Source organism: Schistocerca americana, chromosome 1 (genome assembly GCF_021461395.2).
Source record: "Schistocerca americana isolate TAMUIC-IGC-003095 chromosome 1, iqSchAmer2.1, whole genome shotgun sequence".
NCBI lineage: Eukaryota > Metazoa > Arthropoda > Insecta > Orthoptera > Acrididae > Schistocerca > Schistocerca americana.
In genome coordinates, this window is record NC_060119.1 from 954,720,926 (window position 1) to 954,741,882 (window position 20,957).

General features: G+C 38.3%; 1 protein-coding gene across 2 annotated transcripts in view; it reads right to left on the bottom strand.

Moving 5' to 3' along the window:
* Nucleotides 1-2,128: 2,128 nt before the first annotated feature.
* The window catches only part of LOC124615730 (DNA-directed RNA polymerase I subunit RPA1), a 306,200-nt gene continuing 287,371 nt past the window's right edge, over nt 2,129-20,957 (bottom strand). For both annotated transcript variants that reach the window (XM_047143804.1, XM_047143812.1), the window contains 3 exons: nt 20,296-20,406; nt 4,092-4,284; nt 2,129-2,450 (listed from right to left, as the gene is read on the bottom strand). In XM_047143804.1, the coding sequence (XP_046999760.1) occupies nt 2,329-2,450; nt 4,092-4,284; nt 20,296-20,406 (426 nt within the window). In that variant the 3' untranslated portion in view covers nt 2,129-2,328. The remainder of the gene's footprint in view (nt 2,451-4,091; nt 4,285-20,295; nt 20,407-20,957) is intronic.

The window sequence follows — 20,957 nt, forward strand, 5'->3', positions numbered from 1 at the left end:
GTGATCTCTCAATTGCTGTCTCTTTGAAAACAATCCACAACTTTTCTACACTTACATGATCAGATCGAAAGGAGTGAAGACTGTCTCTTAAAAAGAGGTTAAGAGCATTTTTATCAGCTTTTTTTAAATAGATATACTTTGCATTTCTTTTCGATAGTTGTAGGTGTTATGGTGTTCGGCCTAGCAGCAATTGCCTTGTGGTTGCTAATCCCTGTATTCGTCACAATACTCACTATTTGTCCAGGATTATTTGTTGCTAAAAGGTCAAGTATGCTTTCACAACCATTTATGCTTTGAGTGGGCTCATGAACTGATTGTTCAAAATAATTTTCTGAGAAAGCATTCAGTACAATTTCGGATGACGTCTTATGCCTGCCGCCGGCTTTAAACGTATAATTTTTCCAGCATATTGAGGGTAGATTTAAGTCACCACCAACTATAATTGTATGAGCGGGGTACTTATTTGAAATGAGACTCAAGTTTTCTTTGAACTGTTCAGCAACTATATCTTCTGAGTCAGGGGTTGGTAAAACGTTGTAATTAATAGTGTAGTCCGATTGTCGGGTATAACCTCTACCCATACTATTTCACACGAACTATCTACTTCAATTTTGCTACAAGGCAAACTACCTCTGACAGCGATAAATACTCCACCACCACTTGTATTTAATCTATCCTTTCTGAACACTGTTAGATCATTTCAAAAGATTTTGGCTGAACTTATTTCCGGCTTTAGCCAGCTCTCTGTACCTACAACTATTTCAGCTTCAGTGCTTTCTATTAGGGCTTGGAGCTCTGGTTCTTTCCCAACACAGCTACGACAATTTACAACTACAATACCATTAGTTTCTACAGCTACATTATTGTGTTTTACCTGCCCACTTTTAGATGGACGTCCCTTCTGTGGTTCCCCGAGACCCTCTAACCTAAAAAACCGCCCAGTCCCTTCCACACTGGCCCTGCTACCCATGTAGCCACCTCCTGTGTGTAGTGGACTCCTGACCTATCGAGTGGAACCCGGAAATCCACCACCCGATGGCCTTAGTCAAGAAATCTGCAGCCTACACGGTCACAGAACCCCCTGAGCCTCTGATTCAGACCCTCCACTCAGTTCTGCACCAAAGGACCACAGTCGGTTCTATTGACGATGCTGCAGATGGTGAGCTCCGCCTTAATCTCGGAAGCAAGATTGGCTGTCTTTACAATTTCTGCTAGCCACCCGAAACCAGACAGAATCTGCTCTGATCCACAGCGACACACGTCACTGGTACTGACATGAACCACCACCTGCAGTTAGCTGCACCCTGTACTCTTCATGGCATCCGGAAGCACCCTTTCCACATCCGGAATTACTCCCCCCAGAATGCACACTGGCTTCCTTCCCCTTCTTGGCAGTCATTTTCCTAAGGGGCCCCATTACGCACCTAATATTGGAGCTCCCAACTACAAGCAAACCCACCCTCAGTGAATGCCCAGACCTTGCGGGCCGAGAAGCTTCCTCTGGAACAGGGTGGGTGACTGCATTCGGCTGCGAGACATCGTCAGCCACAGATGACAACCGAAATCTGTTCATCAAATGAACTGGGGAGGCCCTGCAATCGGCCCCTTAGAGAGGTTTTCGCTGCCTGCCAGACTTTTGAATGATCTTCCACTCGGCCACGGGTGAGGGATCAACCTCGGTGCAGGCAGTACCCTCGGTGACCACAGCAGTGGGATTGGAAGACACGTGGGACGTGCTCAATGTCCCTTGCATCCCTGTGTTTGATCCCCCACAGTGAAGCCCATTGGTGGCAGCCTCAAGCTGTGTGTCGGAAACAAAAACAGCCTGGAGCTGCGAGCGAAGGATCGCCAACTCCTGTTTGAAGCTCGTAAAAATATGTAACAAGCGAACAGTGTACTCATCTTATTAGTAGCAGGAACTAGCGGTGCTGCTCTCCCTGATGGTCTAACTGACACTGAGCTGTTCTAACCAAACGAACAAAAGCCTGTATGATACGAGGGTCGATACAAGCGTCGATAACAATGGCGGTACTTTACACTACACTGTTATTCAAATAAAAGGTTGTGCCTAGTGAGCACTCAAACACGCAAGCAATTATGGTCTAACACATTAAGATAAACCAAATGATTATTCAAATACAAAAACATATTTATTTACAGAAGTAATATGTACAATGTGTTTAGTTTGTACAAAAACAGCAACTGTATACAGTATTTTCATGGTATTTTCTGCATGAATACACAGAAGATAAAATCACACTCTGTAGACTGTGTCAAATTGGTGGAAATCACAACTACTTGACAAGTGATAACATATCAACAAAAAAATCACAAAGTAAAATCTTCAGGAATGTCCAATTTGTGTAGTAAGGAGAAGGCACCAGTGCCAGATCGACACGGACGACCAACCATGATGCGGGATGATGGAGACTCCAGTTCATCTCGTTTACCTGCATGTAACCAATGCGCTTGTTAATGTACAATCAATTTTATGAATTCTGAAGTTAAATAAACTGAACCTCTAGCAGTAATTATTAATTAACAAATACTAAAACTCAATAAAATTAAACCAAAAGGAAAATAATCAGCAGCAAAGTAATACTAATTATATTCAAATCAGCAATGGATATACACAAATCATAGAATCAAAACTCGATATAAAAGGAAATTCTCAAGCCACCATTCACATTTCCTGCGACCTGCTAGAAATGTAAACAGTTTTGATGTAAAATAATTTCCATATACAAATTAATTTTGTTACCATCAAATAAATGTGCAAAGAACTAATACTATGAATGGTGCCAGACAGTAAAAACATATGCAAATGTCAATTAAACAATATCTTCTTCTGGTGTGTGTGTGTGTGTGTGTGTGTGTGTGTGTGTGTGTGTGTGTGTGTATATGTGTGTGTGTGTGTGTAGTACAGTCTAACTTCTGCACCATTTCAGTGCAGTTGTCTGCTCATTGTAAATGAGTATTGTAGTTCTATTATATATTTATTACCTTATAAATAGAAAGAACATATTTTCTTAAATTTTAAATTCAGATCATTAATGCGATCTTAGTAAATGAGTGTTGCAGAATGATCCTTTCATACAGTGTTCCTTAAGAAAATAAATAAATAAAATAAAAAGATGATCATTCCACTTGGGACCTGTGGAAGGTACATTAGCTTCTTTATTTTAGCTGAAAATATTTGTCATGTGTTATTGTTTTTCTGACATGTTCTACATCCTGGAGGACCACATCACTGCGGATCAATTGGAAATCAAGTAAATCTAATCTAATCTCTAAACTATTTTGAAACACAAATTTGCTAAAGCAGTATCTCTCTCCCACTTCTAACTTTTGTGCCATACCCGTTTTTTTAAAAACATATGGATTTCCTAGCATATTTAATGGATGCAAGGGGTTTCCCTACAGCTTAACAATAAATCGCTGACAAATTTTAACAAGTGCCTAGTAATAACAGTAGGGAGGAAATCTGTGCATGCAATCTACATAGAAAAATAGGCAAATTTCCCAAGTTTCCATGTAAGAAGTGAATATCTGATTCAGGAATGTACTTGAATTTTCGTCAAGAAATTTCATAATTAAAAATTTGCCCTTCTTTAGACTGCCTTCAAGCACCTAGGAGAAGGTTAGATACAGCATGTAACAATACCTAGATCTTCTGACTGGTGCAGGTGGATCACCTCTTACATGAGAAGCATCATCAAGTTACTGCTAGTACCACCCACTGTGATGCATCCTCTGACCTCTTATCACTTACAGGCACCAGGATAGTGTACCACATCTTGCACCATTAAAAAGCTTCATGAAGTATGCCAGACATACAATCATGACTCAAAAGTGTGTACAAATGCACAAAAACTGAGCTTTAATTTCCCCACTACAATCTTTGTTTAGTTCCCACAATGGGAATGCCTCTGTGCATACCTAAATTCAATCTAGCCAAAGCTGCACAAAAGTTTTCAACTTAACCCAAGTTTTGTTGTTATTTAAAAGTACATACCCATCATTCTTTTTCATTTTAAGTCAGAGACATTGAATAACACAAAACTTTTATGCTCTCTTAAAACTCTACATACCTTGCAAAGCAGCATGCCTGATGAAGTTTAATGATGACTCAAAAGACATCTGCTGTAGCGGTGAACAACTATCTTCCATTCCTCTGCGACTAAGTGGTTTAAATGTTCCATCAAATGTCATATAATCAGCAACCAAAAGAAGATGCCGACTGTCTACATCAATACCATACATTTTAAAAACATCCTTTACTTCCTGTACAAAAAAGAAGAAACAATACTTTAGATCACATAACCATGACTATTTACCTCACAAACCACTAACAGCCACAGTATGTCATGACGTAAACATTTTCAGTACAATGCATCTTGTAGCGCTCAAATACTGAACACAGACATTTTTAAATATTTAACACCAAAAGGTATCTCACCCATGACACATGGATACCCACACTTTGTTCACCCATTAATTGAGAGTGAGAGCAGTTAGTGATTTGCTACAAACCTTACCCAGAATTTCAAATCTTTATGAAACTTTTTCTTGTTAACAACCCCATAAAATGATGAAAGAACAAAAAGAAGAAAAAAATCACATTTTCGCAGTTCACACAGTAAAACTGACACATGAAGCATGATATTCTAATTTATTAATTCTTTACTACTAACAGTATTCATGACATTCTGCAGACAGTATTCACATATACCACTGATCATACCAACAAAATTATATCATTTTATGACACATAGTTCAGGAGATATGTCGTCATGCATGAAGAACAGCCTCGTCATGAATGACATTCGAGTTTATTACTTCTTTGTAACAAACTCTATTCGCAACGCATTTCACAACCACATGTCATTGAATGTACCTACAAAAATAAATACCACTGTACGACACATACGAGGATGTTCTGAAAGTTACGTTTTGTCATTGTCTTTCACATGGAAACTATTGGCAAAAATAATATACCATGGCATTATGAACTATATACCTTGCACTATTTTTCAACACAGTCGCCATAGACTTTGAGACATTTGTCGTCACTGAATGCAATCAGTTTGAAGACACCACTCTGTGATGCAACAAATTGTTGCACAGCGTGCTTCACGCCAGCACTGTTGTTTTCCATTCATGGATGCGAAGGGACACCCACTATGGCCTTCATCCTCCATACTATGCCTTCCTTCTCTGAACCTGGAACACCAGCAACTAAACATTTGATGAGACGTGGCCTGTTCACCATACACAGTCTGCAGGCACTCAATGATGATGGACACATTAGTCCCACATATCCATTCATGCTGGATAACAGCATACAATTTCACTGGTGACCACACTGTCAGTACATGTCCATCTGTTATCGTGATCGGGCACACTGGTCTGCTGTTTCTATCTCATCTTTGGCACTCTGCACACACGTCATTGCTCCTCCGCTGATGCCCCTTCTGTCATTGAACCAGCAATGGATGTGGATTCACAAGGTGTTTGTATGTGTCACCTGGTGTAGCATCTTATCTTCCAAAAACGATAACGAAACTTATTTTCAGAACATCCCTCGTAGCTCAGGAAATATGACATGAAATACTGAGATATGCAAAAAACTACCCTCATCATGCATGATGTTGTAATGTGTTATTCTTTAATACTAATTCTGTTCACAACACTTTTCACAGACATTAGCCACATATACCACAGGATGCACCTGCATAATTATACCATTCTATGACACACAGTTCAGGAGATACATTATCACAAACAATGAGATGTGTGAAAATGAATTTCTGGGCGAAATTCGCAAGAGATAAAGGTGAAATATGTGTACAAATATGGGTGAAATATGTTACATACAAGTGGAATACATTTTACACATGCATATGCGGGCAAAGCCAAGGGTAAAATGCTCATCCTAAATACCTGGAACGATTTCAACCAAATATGGTACACAAACTAGTTACGAGCTGGAAAGAAATACTGTAGGCTAAGTACCACCAACCTCCTATTAGGGTGAGGATGATAAAATAGAGACAGAAACCGAGTGAGCAGCTGGACAGATAGAGAGGGGAATGGAGGAGATAGACAAAGGAAGGGTGGAGGAGGAGATGAACAGAAATAAGTGGACAGAGAGAGGGGGAGGAGGGGATGGACTAACAGAAGATTGGAATAAATATGTATAACCAGGCATTTTTTTATAAACAACTGTTTTGCCAAGGGCAAAGCTACAGGGCACAGCTAGTCAGTGATAAACTAGTTTACGTAGTAACTACTTACTTATTTGCATTTAGGAAATGGTTGGCATGGGCAGTTCTATTTATGTCATCACACTTAAATATATCTCATATCTGCATTAAAAGATCTCACAGTTTTAGTTACACCTTAAAATAATACATCAATGTATGTGTATAATTTATATTTTCCTTAATTGTGGTACCTTCACTACCTAGCATGATGTGATCTACATGAACAGGCTTAAGATGTAGTATTAACATTCCAGAGAAAAAAGCTAAAAATGAGGATAAATGCCAAAGGTGTTGCCTACAAAGCAGACTAACCATAGAATTTATGCTACTGTCAATGTCAGAGTGAATACACATGTACCACAGGTGGTAAAGAAGAAAAGTGGTTGTAAACAGCTACAAGAAGAGATAACAGACAAAAAAAAGCAGGATGAATTCCTAAACACCAAACTACATTTAACACATTCACATGTTTGAAATATGTTATCTGCACCTATATTCAATAAAATAATGAATGTCATTAATGAGGACACAGGCAGTACAATTGACACTGCTAGAATAAGACATAATAAGAAATATAAATCTTTTATAACTACGATTACTAGTGCTGAAGATATGTCCACAAACAAATCTTTGTTGAAACTTCCCGAAAAGTTAATTAACAAATATTGGCCTTAATAATAACGAAATGGGCCTGTTACAAAAAGACTCAAAATTAATCTGTCCCAAAACTAAAAGCTACCAATGCAGTTTCCATGATAGGCTACACAAAAGCAGCATTTGTCATGGGAAGACTTCCTATAGTAGAGCACAACAGTATAACTAGCAAAATTGCCAAAGCAACAGATCCTTATACAACAGACAATATGATAAGGAAAAACAACAACCAAAAGCAGGAACTAAATTACATGTACAACATTAATAAAAACTAAAAGCCCATAATACCTTAGCATTAAAAGCAGAAAAAGGCAATAGATCATCTTGATGAAGAAAAATGAGTACATAAATATAACACTTGAATTCTCTAAGGCAAATAACATTGCGCATATATATAAAGACCACACAATCTATTCCAAGTGTCAATAAAAAAGAACAATAAAAAATCTGAATTTCTCTGAACACGGAAAGAACAGAATAGGTTTATTATCATGAACCCAAAATGCCCCATGCTAAGAGCACAACCAAAAGTACATAAAACAAGTGATCCAATTAGACCTACTGGAAACAGTATCAACAGTCTTGAATACTTAATTGAGAAATGGCTGAGCAAAGCTGTGTGTGACAATTACAAATACACCATCAAAAACTCGGCAGACTTAAGTGCAAAAATAAAAAAAAAAATAAAAAAATAAAAAAAAACATAACAATTACAGACAACAATAGATTCCTTTCTTTAGATGTAAGTAATCTACACACCAGTGCACCAAATGGTGAGACTGTTGACACCATAAAAGAAAACCCCCTTGAAATACTGAAAAGTATCTCAAGCAGAAATATGAATTAGTAGAACTACTAACTACAATATTATCCCAAAATTATTTTAGCTTCGATGACCAAATATTGTCACAGAAAGATGATCTTGCGGATGGGCAGCTTCTTGTCTTTCACACTGGCAAATATATTTCTCGACCAACTACAAAATAAGTTCTTTTAAGGACAAGACCACTGGAAAAGGAAATTAATATGCTTTAAGAAGCATATATGACATCATCATTCTATTTAACGGATAATATAATGCAACTGACAATGAAATTTTGTTGTTATATTTAATGGAACAGTAGCAGAAATTGGTGACTTCCAACAACAGTTTAACAATATGCACAAAAACGTCAATTTCACAATAGAACATTATGTTAACAATAGCATTAACTTCCTCGACTTAAATGTCACAAACACAAACCCAATATATACTTTCAAAATCTTCTGCAAATCCACAACTGCAGATACGATCATTCATAATAGTTCTTGACACCCACGTGGCCATCAAGAGGCACACTTTAGATCAGCAGTAGATCACATCACCCAACACTTTCTCAGCAATATAAATATTAAATCAGAATTGAACACACTCAGAGCAGTAGCTATCAGTTATGGCTATAACCCAGAGCTAATTAACAAACCATAAAAAAAAGAAATTAAATTTGTAGTACTTCCATACTGAAGACAATTATCGGATAGAATAAATTATACACTTAAAGAAAGAAAATCTCAAAAAAGGCAACTCATTAGAAGCCAATACTATTCACAAAATGGACAAAACAATGATATAAACATTCAGGCATTTACCAAAACAAATAATGAATGCAGCAAATGTAATAAAGCCTAGACTGGACAGACAGTCAGAGTGTTTAAAATGAGATGTATAGATCACACAAACACAAGCAAAAATAACCTTCCAACTTTGGCATGAACCTCAGAGAGAATAAATACTCCACTAAAAATACCAAGACAAATCTATTTTACACAATGTCTCTAAAGGCCAAATAATGGACATTTTGGATGAAATACAAATCTACACTCAGTTCACTAAGCACCCACAGCAAATGCTCAATAAAAAAACCGAACCATGTAGAAAAAAATTCATAGGAATATTCCGTTACACCTTAATCAGCATATAAAAGGCACACCATCCTGTAATGAGCACCAAATACATGACTACAAATTATTCATAGAAACTTACAGGAGCACCTTAATCAGCATATGAATTACAGCCCAGACTATCTTAATCACTTAAAGAGTATGAGACTACCAACCACAGACTGAAAATTATAACAGTACAATTGTGTGTGGATTCCTCTAAATTCTTGGGAAGACTTGGGTATAAACCACACAGCAGTGTCATTGACACTCTTGTATGTTCGTAAACATGTTACCAAAAAATCACGACTGTGGATCCAATTTCCCAGAAACACAGGCAAAGTCGAAACATTAAAGGTGAAATGTCAATGTGGCAATCAAGATATCAGCTTCTATCTGCTGTGGGGGCCTTCTACTGCATGTACATACCAATAATAAAATCCTCAAATACATGGAGCTTAATATACGAGGGTTGGAACTTAAATAGTGGCAACTATTTATTCACAACCAATACAAAAGAGTTACATGTTTGCACCTGTTACTGTCCTTCAAAGTAGTTGGTTGGTTGGTTGGTTTGGGGAAGGAGACCAGACAGCATGGTCATCGGTCTCATCGGATTAGGGAAGGATGGGGAAGGAAGTCGGCCGTGCCCTTTCAGAGGAACCATCCCGGCATTTGCCTAGATCGATTTAGGGAAATCACGGAAAACCTAAATCAGGATGGCCGGACGCGGGATTGAACTGACGTCCTCCCAAATGTGAGTCCAGTGTCTAACCACTGCGCCACCTCGCTCAGTTTCAAAGTAGTCACCAGCGTTATACAGAACCCGTTGCCAGTGATGTGGAAGGCGAGTATACCGTTACCAGAGCATGTTCTGCTGATGGTGCGAATGGAGCAGTCTACTGCCTGTCGAATCTCTGGAACAGGTCTGAAGCGAATGCCACGAAATGGTTCTTTCATCTTTGGAATAAAATCAAAGTCACTAGGACTAACTCCGGGGAGTATGGTGGATGGTACAGTACTTCCCAGTCCCATTGACCGAACAGAGCAGACACAGCTTTTGCTGTATGTACCCGCGCATTGTCGCGCAAAATGATGGGTAGGTTACACAGAAAGTGTCGCCGCTTGTTTTGCAAAGCTGATCGCACGTGATGTTCCAAAAACAAACAGTAATACTGTGCACTGACAGTCTGCCCTGGAGGAACATAATGCGTTAGGGTAACACCATCACAGTCATACATGAGAATCACCATAACTTTAGACCGCTCCATTCGCACCATCAACAAAACAGGCTCTGCTAAAGGCATACTACGCCTTTCACATCACTGGCAACAGGTTCTGCACAGAGCTGGTGACTGCTTTGAAGGACAGTAACAGGTGCAAACATGTAACTCTTTTGTATCGGTTGTGAATAAATAGTTGCCACTATTTAAGTTCCAACCCTAGTATTAACCTAAAGGGCTTCCCTAATATCAATGGGCAGGCACCTGGTGATCACAGTGACACGTTTACTAGTGTCGATACTTGGGGGTCTGTATGTGATGTAATAAGCTATAATGTCTGCCACATACTGTGAGAGAACCACTGTAATTTTAAGAGATGAAGGATATCACACTGCACCATGATATGACATCATTCCAGAATCCAGACACCTGAAGAGAGGGCCTAAATCATACTCTTCAAGGAAAGAGTGACAGTCAAATGGTTCTTTGGACTGGTGAAAAGTTGTTTCCCAGTTCTGCAAAACAATATAAGACTTGCTCAAACAAAAAACTCCAAACTGATCTTAGCCAGTTTTGTTCTGTGCAATGTTGCAAAATCAACAGAGGATGAGGATTTTGAGGCACCTAGTAACAACAACAAGAACTTTCACTAACAGAAGAAGAAGAAGAAGAAGAAGACTTAACAAATGAACATGTGTGTGGCACAAACAGAAGACGTTTCTAATACTATATGTCAACTGCAGTGCATGTGGGACTTGTCACTAAATGTTGTGTAAAAACCCTAATTGTTATTTTGAACTATTTGAATTTTTCTTGGAACTTGATGAAATTTGATTTGGAAATTTTACTTGTACCAGAAGTTCTATTTAATCATTTCTTGAAGCGAATATGGAGCTGTGAAAATGAGTAATGCAAAAATAGTGTTTAATTAAAAAAGTAATTGTTCATTAATAATAAAAGTGTTCTACTAATACGTTATAGAACACATTTATTATTTTTCAATTTCCTCTGTTTTCTCTTCAGTACATCTAATTGGTACAGCAGTATCAGTCACCATTACTCAGGTTTTGACAAACTGATAGTCCCCTCTGTTTCCATTCATAATTGTCTTCGTTTCTGTGCCAGCAAGCACCCAAAACAGGTGAGCAACTAATGTAATTTCTGGGCCCACTATAGCCAAAGCATTTTCGATTAAAATTTGGGAATATTAGAGAAATGACTGTGACTCAAAATATGTACAGAATCATTCTGATATACAAATTCCATGCTATCCTCTGGGGTAGTGATACAGGCAGAGGTAAAAGCCCCTACTACACAACCCCTAAAACACGCAAAAAAACAAAAATACTTGTCATGATACCATTTTTTGAACTGAATATACAGGATGAACATTAATAAAACCCACAAACTGCAAGGACAGATTCATGACTGGAAATGGAGGAAAAGTGGTCCTATGAACATGTGTCCAGAAAAGCAATGTTGCCACGATAGATGGTACTTCATCACAAAGTCGTCTAATACTTGATGACTTTCACCAAAAATTGTTTCTTTTTCACAGAATAAAATAAAACTTTGCTCATTTGTTATTTCAAAGCATTAAGCACGTTAAAAAAATAGAGCAGAAGGATGGCTCTTACCAGAATTCTATGTCATCATAGGGACGCAGTCATCCCCATCCAGAAACTTCAGAAACTGCTCTTCCCATTTCTTTAACGGATTTTCACATTCCCCATCTTATGAACATCACTCTAACAAGGAGATGTTCCAGTTTCAGAAATTTAGTTCAGGATCAGACTTCACAGTTTGGTAGAATAACTCAATGCACACCATCCAGAAGATTCTGAGAAAAAGGTCTCTGAAGTTTTAAGCGTAGCTCATACGCACCTCATATACAGTGTCATAAAGCCAATCCGAGTTCAATCCTACCTGCACGCTTTAAAAATTGTAACAAACTTTTCAACAAAGTTAATGATGTAAAGTATTATTTATTAAATGATAAATAATTTTACTTTGTTTACGAAATGGCCATCACAGGCTACTTAAAATGTGAATTACATTTGTCAAAACTGCCTTTTCAGGAAGTTGAATAATTTTCAAATGCATTTTTAATGGAGGTCAATTGAAGCATTAATTATTGTCATTACACAATAGGGTGATAATATAAACTGTGGAAAGATTATCCATATTCGTTTTCATTTGACGAGCCAGTGTCTTTGTGGAAAAGCAGAGTTAGCTGTTGCCCTATTGTATATACAAACAGCAGAAGGTCAGGAAGTATCAAGGCCTGTACAGAACTATTTGAGCAATAGGCCTTACCTCCTACAGTGCCAGTTCATTCCTTACTTTGACAGAGATTTGTACTGTGAAATATTATTGGAATTTTTACAATACTGTGAATTAAAAATGTCTGCTGATGAAGACATCGCGGAAATATCTGAAGCCGCAGATTCGATACACTGTGAAGTGTCAACGGTGATGTTAGAAGATGGGGTTGTTTATTATGAAAGATAGCTTGCTGCAAGTAATCCGACTGCATCGGAATCTTCACTGACAATTTCTCCTGAAGCAGTATTGATGGATGAAAAAATTTACAGACTTACTGTGGACATGTTGGCTGAAGAAATACTTGTGACTGATGATGAACTTGCCCACGAAAAATACGAAGACCACAGCTCATTGGATCAATATGAACCAGAAGAAAAGAAGGCAAGAGATCTAGACCACCGTTCTTTGGATTACAAAATTAACACTGTTAAAGGCTCACCCCACATAGAAACTACAAACATCACAAAAAAAAGTGATGCAGCTGGTTAAGACAGAAGGAATATTTATCTCAATGGGAAGAAGAAATAGAAAAAGAGGAGGCAACCAATTTTACATGTAAGCACCAATCAGTTCCTGGACATACGGTTGTTTTATTGAAGCCTGAGAGAATTATCAGCAAGTGACTGCACAGAATTTAAAACAGTGGACTTTAGCACCAGCACAACAGTTTCCAGATTTTGTACTTAAAGCTTCTGACACCAGGATTCATAGATTCAAAAATAAGCACAGAATTCGTCATTGAAAAGTGATAATTTGTTTAAAGGAAAGAAACAGCAATGATTGAAGAAACCTTGGCTGCTGCAAACAATTTCTGAGCCCAGACGTTAAAACTGCCCCCCCCCCCCCCCCCCAAATGAACCATGGACCTTGCCGTTGGTGGGGAGGTTTGCGTGCCTCAGCGATACAGATAGCCATACCATAGGTACAACCACAACGAAGGGGTATCTATTGAGAGGCCAGACAAATGTGTGGTTCCTGAAGAGGGGCAGCAGCCTTTTCAGTAGTTGCAGGGGCAACAGTCTGGATGACTGACTGATCTCGCCTTTTAACACTAACCAAAATGGCCTTGCTGTGCTGGTACCGAGAACGGATGAAAGCAAGGAGAAACTACAGCCGTAATTTTTCCCGAGGGCATGCAGCTTTCTTGTATGGTTAAACGATGATGGCGTCCTCTTGGGTAAAATATTCCGGAGGTAAAATAGTCCCCCATTCGGATCTCCGGGCAGGGACTACTCAGGAGGACGTCGTTATCAGGAGGAAGAAAACTGGCGTTCTACGGATCGGAGCGTGGAATGTCAAATCCCTTAAACGGGCAGGTAGGTTGGAAAATTTAAAAAGGGAAATGTATAGGTTAAAGTTAGATACAGTGGGAATTAGTGAAGTTCGGTGGCAGGAGGAACAAGACTTTCGGTCAGGCGAATACGGGGTTATAAATACAAAATCAAATAGGGGTAATGCAGGAGTAGGTTTAATAATGAATAAAAAAATAGGAGTGCGGGTAAGCTACTACAAACAGCATAGTGAACGCACTATTGTGGCCAAGACAGACACGAAGCCCACGCCTACCACAGTAGTACAAGTTTATATGCCAACTAGCTCTGCAAATGACAAAGAAATTGAAGAAATGTATGATGAAATAAAAGAAATTATTCGGATAATGAAGGGAGACGAAAATTTAACAGTCATGGGTGACTGGAATTCGGTAGTAGGAAAAGGGAGAGAAGGAAACGTAGTAGGTGAATATGGATTGGGGGCAAGAAATGAAAGAGGAAGCCGTCTGGTAGAATTTTGCACAGAGCACAATTTAATCATAGCTAACACTTGGTTCAAGAATCATAAAAGAAGGTTGTATACATGGAAGAAGCATGGAGATACTGACAGGTTTCAGATAGATTATATAATGGTAAGACAGAGATTTAGGAACCAGGTTTTAAATTGTAAGACATTTCAGGGGCAGATGTGGACTCTGACCACAATCTATTGGTTATGAACTGTAGATTAAAACTGAAGAATCTGCAAAAAGATGGGAATTTAAGGAGATGGGACCTGGATAAACTGAAAGAACCAGAGGTTGTACAGAGTTTCAAGGAGGGCATAAGGGAACAATTGACTGGAATGGGGGAAAGAGATACAGTACAAGAAGAATGGGTAGCTTTGAGGAATGAAGTAGTGAAGGCAGCAGAGGATCAAGTAGGTAAAAAGACGAGGGCTGCTAGAAATCCTTGGGTAGCAGAAGAAATATTGAACTTAACTGATGAAAGGAGAAAATATAAAAATGCAGTAAATGAAGCAGGCAAAAAGGAATACAAATGTCTCAAACATGAGATCGACAGGAAGTGCAAAATGGCTAAGCAGGCATGGCTAGAGGACAAACGTATGAATGTAGAGGCTTGTCTCACATACTGCCTACAGGAAAATTAAAGGGACCTTTGGAGAAAAGAGAACCACTTTGAGAACCACTTATATGAATATCAAGAGCTCAGATGGAAACGCAGTTCTAAACAAAGAAGGGAAAGCAGAAAGGTGGAAGGAGTATATAGAGGGTCTATACATGGGCGATGTACTTGAGGACAATATTATGGAAATGGAAGAGGATGTAGATGAAGATGAAATGGGAGATATGATACTGTGTGAAGAGTTTGAAAGAGCTCTGAAAGACCTGAGTCAAAACAAAGCCCCGGGAGTAGATAACATTCCATTAGAACTACTGACAGCCTTGGGAGAGCCAGTCCTGACAAAACTCTACCATCTGGTGACCAAGATATATGAGACAGGCGAAATACCCTCAGACTTCAAGAAGAATATAATAATTCCAATCCCAAAGAAAGCAGGTGTTGACAGATGTGAAAATTACCGAACTATCAGTTTAATAAGTCACGGCTGCAAAATACTAACGCGAATTCTTTACAGACGAATGGAAAAACTAGTAGAAGCCGACCTCGGGGAAGATAAGTTTGGATTCCATAGAAATATTGGAACACGTGAGGCAATACTGACCCTACAACTTATCTTAGAAGCTAGATTAAGGAAAGGCAAACCTACGTTTCTAGCATTTGTACACTTAGAGAAAGCTTTTGACAATGTTGACTGGAATACTCTCTTTCAAATTCTGAAGGTGGCAGGGGTAAAACACAGGGAGAGAAAGGCTATTTACAATTTGTACAGAAACCAGATGGCAGTTATAAGAGTCGAGGGACATGAAAGGGAAGCAGTGGTTGGGAAGGTAGTGAGACAGGGTTGTAGCCTCTCCCCGATGTTATTAAATCTGTATATTGAGCAAGCAGTAAAGGAAACAAAAGAAAAATTCGGAGTAGGTATTAAAATCCATGGAGAAGAAATAAAAACTTTGAGGTTCACCGATGACATTGTAATTCTGTCAGAGACAGCAAAGGACTTGGAAGAGCAGTTGAACGGAATGGACAGTGTCTTGAAAGGAGGATGTAACATGAACATCAACAAAAGCAAAACGAGGATAATGGAATGTAGTCGAATTAAATCGGGTGATGCTGAGGGAATTAGATTAGGAAATGAGACACTTACAGTAGTAAAGGAGTTTTGCTATTTGGGGAGCAAAATAACTGATGATGGTCGAAGTAAAGAGGATATAAAATGTAGACTGGCAATGGCGAGGAAAGCGTTTCTGAAGAAGAGAAATTTGTTAACATCGAATATAGATTTAAGTGTCAGGAAGTCGTTTCTGAAAGTATTTGTATGGAGTGTAGCCACGTATGGAAGTGAAACATGGACGATAAATAGTTTGGACAAGAAGAGAATAGAAGCTTTTGAAATGTGGTGCTACAGAAGAATTCTGAAGATTAGATGGGTAGATCACATAACTAATGAGAAGGTATTGAATCGAATTGGGGAGAAGAGAAATTTGTGGCACAACTTGACTAGAAGAAGGGATCGGTTGGTAGGACATGTTCTTAGGCAACAAGGGATCACCAATTTAGTATTGGAGGGCAGGGTGGAGGGTAAAAATCGTAGAGGGAGACCAAGAGATGAATACACTAAGCAGATTGAGAGGGATGTAGGTTGCAGTAGTTACTGGGAGATGAAGAAGCTTGCACAGGATACAGTAGCATGGAGAGATGCATTAAACCAGTCTCAGGACTGAAGACCACAACAACAACAACAACAACATGTTATAACTGATACTGAATTTCAACAGAGATTTTGTTATCAACACTGACCAAACAGATATTTATTGCAGGACATTTAAAAATTCATTTTGCTCTCTATTACTATGATTCTCTGACAAAATACTTCAATTTAGATTGTTTTTTATTTCCAGGATGTCAGTGTCAGTCAGAGTCAAAGGACACAAAACCATTTTCGCCAAAACATGACATGAATAAAGTGACGCATACATATACTGATCAATACGTTCTCACTCTGTCTGGAAACATCCTACTTCAAGTGTTTGTGTGTTTACAAGAGGGAACTGGTAACTTTGGTCCCCGAGTTAAAAAAAGAGCAAAAGAATACGAACAAAATTTTAAAAACGTTGTAATAACGTCTTCCAGATCTGGGAAGCAAACGAAAGAACTGTATACTGACTTTCTCAACATTGTTTTTTGTGTTTTTGGCAATTAATTAAGAAAGAATGGCTTCTGTTAATTATCGATTCTTGGGTGGACAAGCAAACCCTGAATTATATGATGAAATCTTTCCGGATGATGAGAAATAACCAACATATACAATTAAATTGATTCCTCTGAAATGAACTCCACTACTTCAACTGTGTGACGTTCATTTTTATAGACAAGTAAAAAATCTGATTAAGCATATACAAAACTCCGCTTGTTAAAAATAATAGAGAAATAAATACTCATGAACACTGTATAAAAATAAGATCAGTAGTCTATCATTGCCAAGTTTTAAGGAAATGATTCGATGTGCTGGTATGCTTTCAGGCTTTCTGACGAAAGAGAAGTTGTCAGGAATGTCAACAAAGTATGCTTATCAACAGATCTTTTAAAAAATGTTGTTCCTGCAAACAATCACCCTTCATAAATCGTTTAAGATGCCAAAATAATTTTTGTTTTCTGTGTTTTTCTGACAATCATCATTCTGGTGCTTGCACATAAAATACAAAATTCACAAATGAACACAATATTGCAAAAAAAGTTTTGTATAATTGAAACTCCACCCAGAATTTTGTGGCAGTAGTAATTAATTTACCTCCATTAAAAATGCATTTGAAATTATTCAACTTTTTAAAAAATAAAATATTGATGAGTGTAATTCACATTTTAAGCAGCCACCTTATAAACATAATAAAATTATTTATGATTTAACTGATAATACTTTACGTTATTAACTTTATTTAAGAGTTGTTATAATGTTTAAAACAATAAATAAAACAAAATTAAACCATACCAGCAGGTAGGTAAGATCGAACCCAGATAGGCTGCATGAAAGGCTAACACACTACTGCCTGAGCTACTTCACTTACCTGCTGCCTTGTTATTTATGACCTGCATATGAGGTGTTTATGAGCTACAATTAAAACTTTAGAGCCCTTGTGCTTTATGACTTCTATGAGTGGACATATGTATATTACTACACCGCAAAGTCTCAGCCTGAACTAAATTTCAGAGACTTTATTGTCCATCATTTGTTCATTTTGTCATTTGAATATAACTGGATATGTTAATGTGTGTGTGTGTGTGTGTGTGTGTGCGCGGGGGGGGGGGGGGGGGGGGGGGGGGGCGCATGCGCACATACATGCTTTATGTTGGATGTAACAGTGTGAATGTGTGTTTACAAGATATAGAGATCAAGAAGGAACAATTAACAACAATTTATGCTGTTTTACTATCATTAAGGGAAAACTGCCTCACAATGCCGGCAGAAGGTTTTTTCTGTCTACAGGGCCAATCCAGTAACGGCTTGATCATGTCAAAAGAAGTTTACTCAATTCTGATCTGGGAATTTCCCCCTAACAGACAAACCTCAATCTGAACAGCCAACAGTTACAGACATTGAATGGCTTAGTGACATAATTGCTAACAATTCACAAATAACAACACGGGTGCTGGTGCTGGAGCTCAATGTCACTTGTGCTACTGTAGCCAGAAACTTGAAGAAGCTGGGTTACGCAAATATTTGCGATGTATGGGTTCCTCATGAACTGAGTTAAGCGAATTCAATTCAGCATTAGTCCATCTGTGATTAATTACTGAGACACTATCAAATGCTTCTTTTCTGGAATGGCTAGTAACTGGAGATGAGAGAAGTGGATCATGTACCAGCCCAGAAGAGTAAATTGTGCAACAAGACAGGGCAGCCACCACTATCACTTCCTAGGCCAAGGCTGCATCCCAGACAGGTTCTGCTATGCATCGGATGTGATTACAAAGGCATCCTGTATAACTTCTTCCAAATGAAACTATCACTTCCAATAAATACTGTTTGCAGCTGGCTTGTCTCAAGGCAGCCACTAATGAGGAATGACCAAATTTGGGACATGATCTCATCTTTAGTCTCTCATCATGACAATGCCAGACCACATACCTCTGCGGTAACCCGTCAAAAGTTCCATTCTTTTGAGTCGGATGCCTTACCACAACCACTGTATTCACTAGACATTGCTCCTTCTAACTTTCATCTATTCCGTTTCCTGCAGAATGTCCTGAAAGGCAAATGCCTTACCTCTTTGGAGGAGTGCAGATTGATCCTCAAAGAGGTCATCAATCCAAAAACACTCACATTTTGGAAGAATAGCATTTATAAAATTTCCCGAGAAATGGCAATACACTGCCGACAGTAATGATGTATAGTGAAAGAAATAAATAGTTTTTTTACAAAATTGATCCGTCTTCTTAGTTATATTGTACACGGTATGTGTGTGAAGTGTGTAAGCAGACAGGCCAGCAACCAATCTGTCTTAGCTGTGCTGTGGGGAGGTGTGTTCCCACGTAGCTGTGCTGTGGGGAGGTGTGTTCTCATGTGTTTTTTGCAATTTCATTGTAATGCAAGGGGAGTGAACTTATGAGGCAACCCAATATGTCTATTTTTGGAAGTTCCAGTTCAAAATGCATTAAACACATGTTAAAATGACCTGTTTATATGTTCTCTCTCCCTATTTAACAAAAAAAATGGCTCTGAGCACTATGGGACTCAACTGCTGAGGTCATTAGTCCCCTAGAACTTAGAACTAGTTAAACCTAACTAACCTAAGGACATCACAAACATCCATGCCCGAGGCAGGATTTGAACCTGTGACCGTAGCGGTCTTGCGCCTATTTAACATTTTCAAATTTGGCTGTATCAGTACTTTTCGGCGTCTGCAATTTTTGCCACTGAAAGTTGTGGGAGTAGGATATTTGCAGCCACGGTGTGAGGAAATTCGCAGGAGACAGTGCTGTTCATCAGTGTCAGCAGACTTTGCATGTAATACAGAGTGTTTGCTATGGTAGAAATGATGCACAGAAGTAGTCAGTCTATGTTGGCAATAGCTCCGACGACTTCTGACTTCTGCCAACAACTACAGATTGTGAGGCTGCATTGGAACAACCTACTCTTGCACTTACGTTGCCAACTGCTCTCACTTCATTTATTTTAGTTTGGTTGTTTATACGAATACAAATACACAGGAATGTCTTCCATAAGATATAATTCTGGACTAAATACAAGTCAACAGAAAAATCTCTCAGTACTTCATATGTACAATTCTGCACCACAAAATCTGTAGATAAATGGTCCCTTATTATAAAATATATTACCCCAACCAAAATCTCCACTTAACTGGAAACATTGTTAAAAATTTAGTGATTCAGTTGTGTCACCTTTGGAATGTTGCTACAGCTACTCTCAATCTAACTCAATTAAATGCCACAAGTTTCTTAATTTTTTTGTAAATTCTAAACTTTTTTATCTTTTTTGAGGATGTGCAAGCTCACCTTTACTATGATAATCCTGGCTGCTTCTATGCCATATTTCTGTGAAACTTGATAAATGTCATTTGAATACAGATGATTTAAATCCAAAATGTTGTCGTATTTTGCTATTCCCTGTAACAACAACAAAATATGTAATACAACATATTTTTACATAAAGAAAAAAAAAAAAAAAAAACAAGAATTTTGATTCAAAAAATACACAATTACTTCAATTAGCTAGATAATGCCATATTTGTAGCACCCATGGTTATAGCTATATGTGATTTAAAAGTGGGGGGAAAACCTAGTTTATGGTGCTTATTTTCAGTCATTAATAAGTTCTGCAAAGTTTTTCTTCTTTTTGAGGAAACTGGATTTACAGAGGTAATATCTGCCACTGATCCGAGATTCTCCTGTAAACATTTCCTACAAACAGCTTTGTATTTTGACAACTGTTTCATGATAGTACAGGATGGTTATAATTAAACTTCTGCTACTATAGAAAGTGTAGAGAGAAAACAATTTACCGTATGTGTACCCAACTTGATAGGAATGGTGTTTAGAATGTGCGCTGCATGATGAGCAACAGTGTTGCTGCTCTTCGCAGCTATCAAGGCATTAAAGAAACATGGAGAGATTCCCTTCCCGCACCAGGCTTGAAGAACATGATTCGGAAGTTTGAA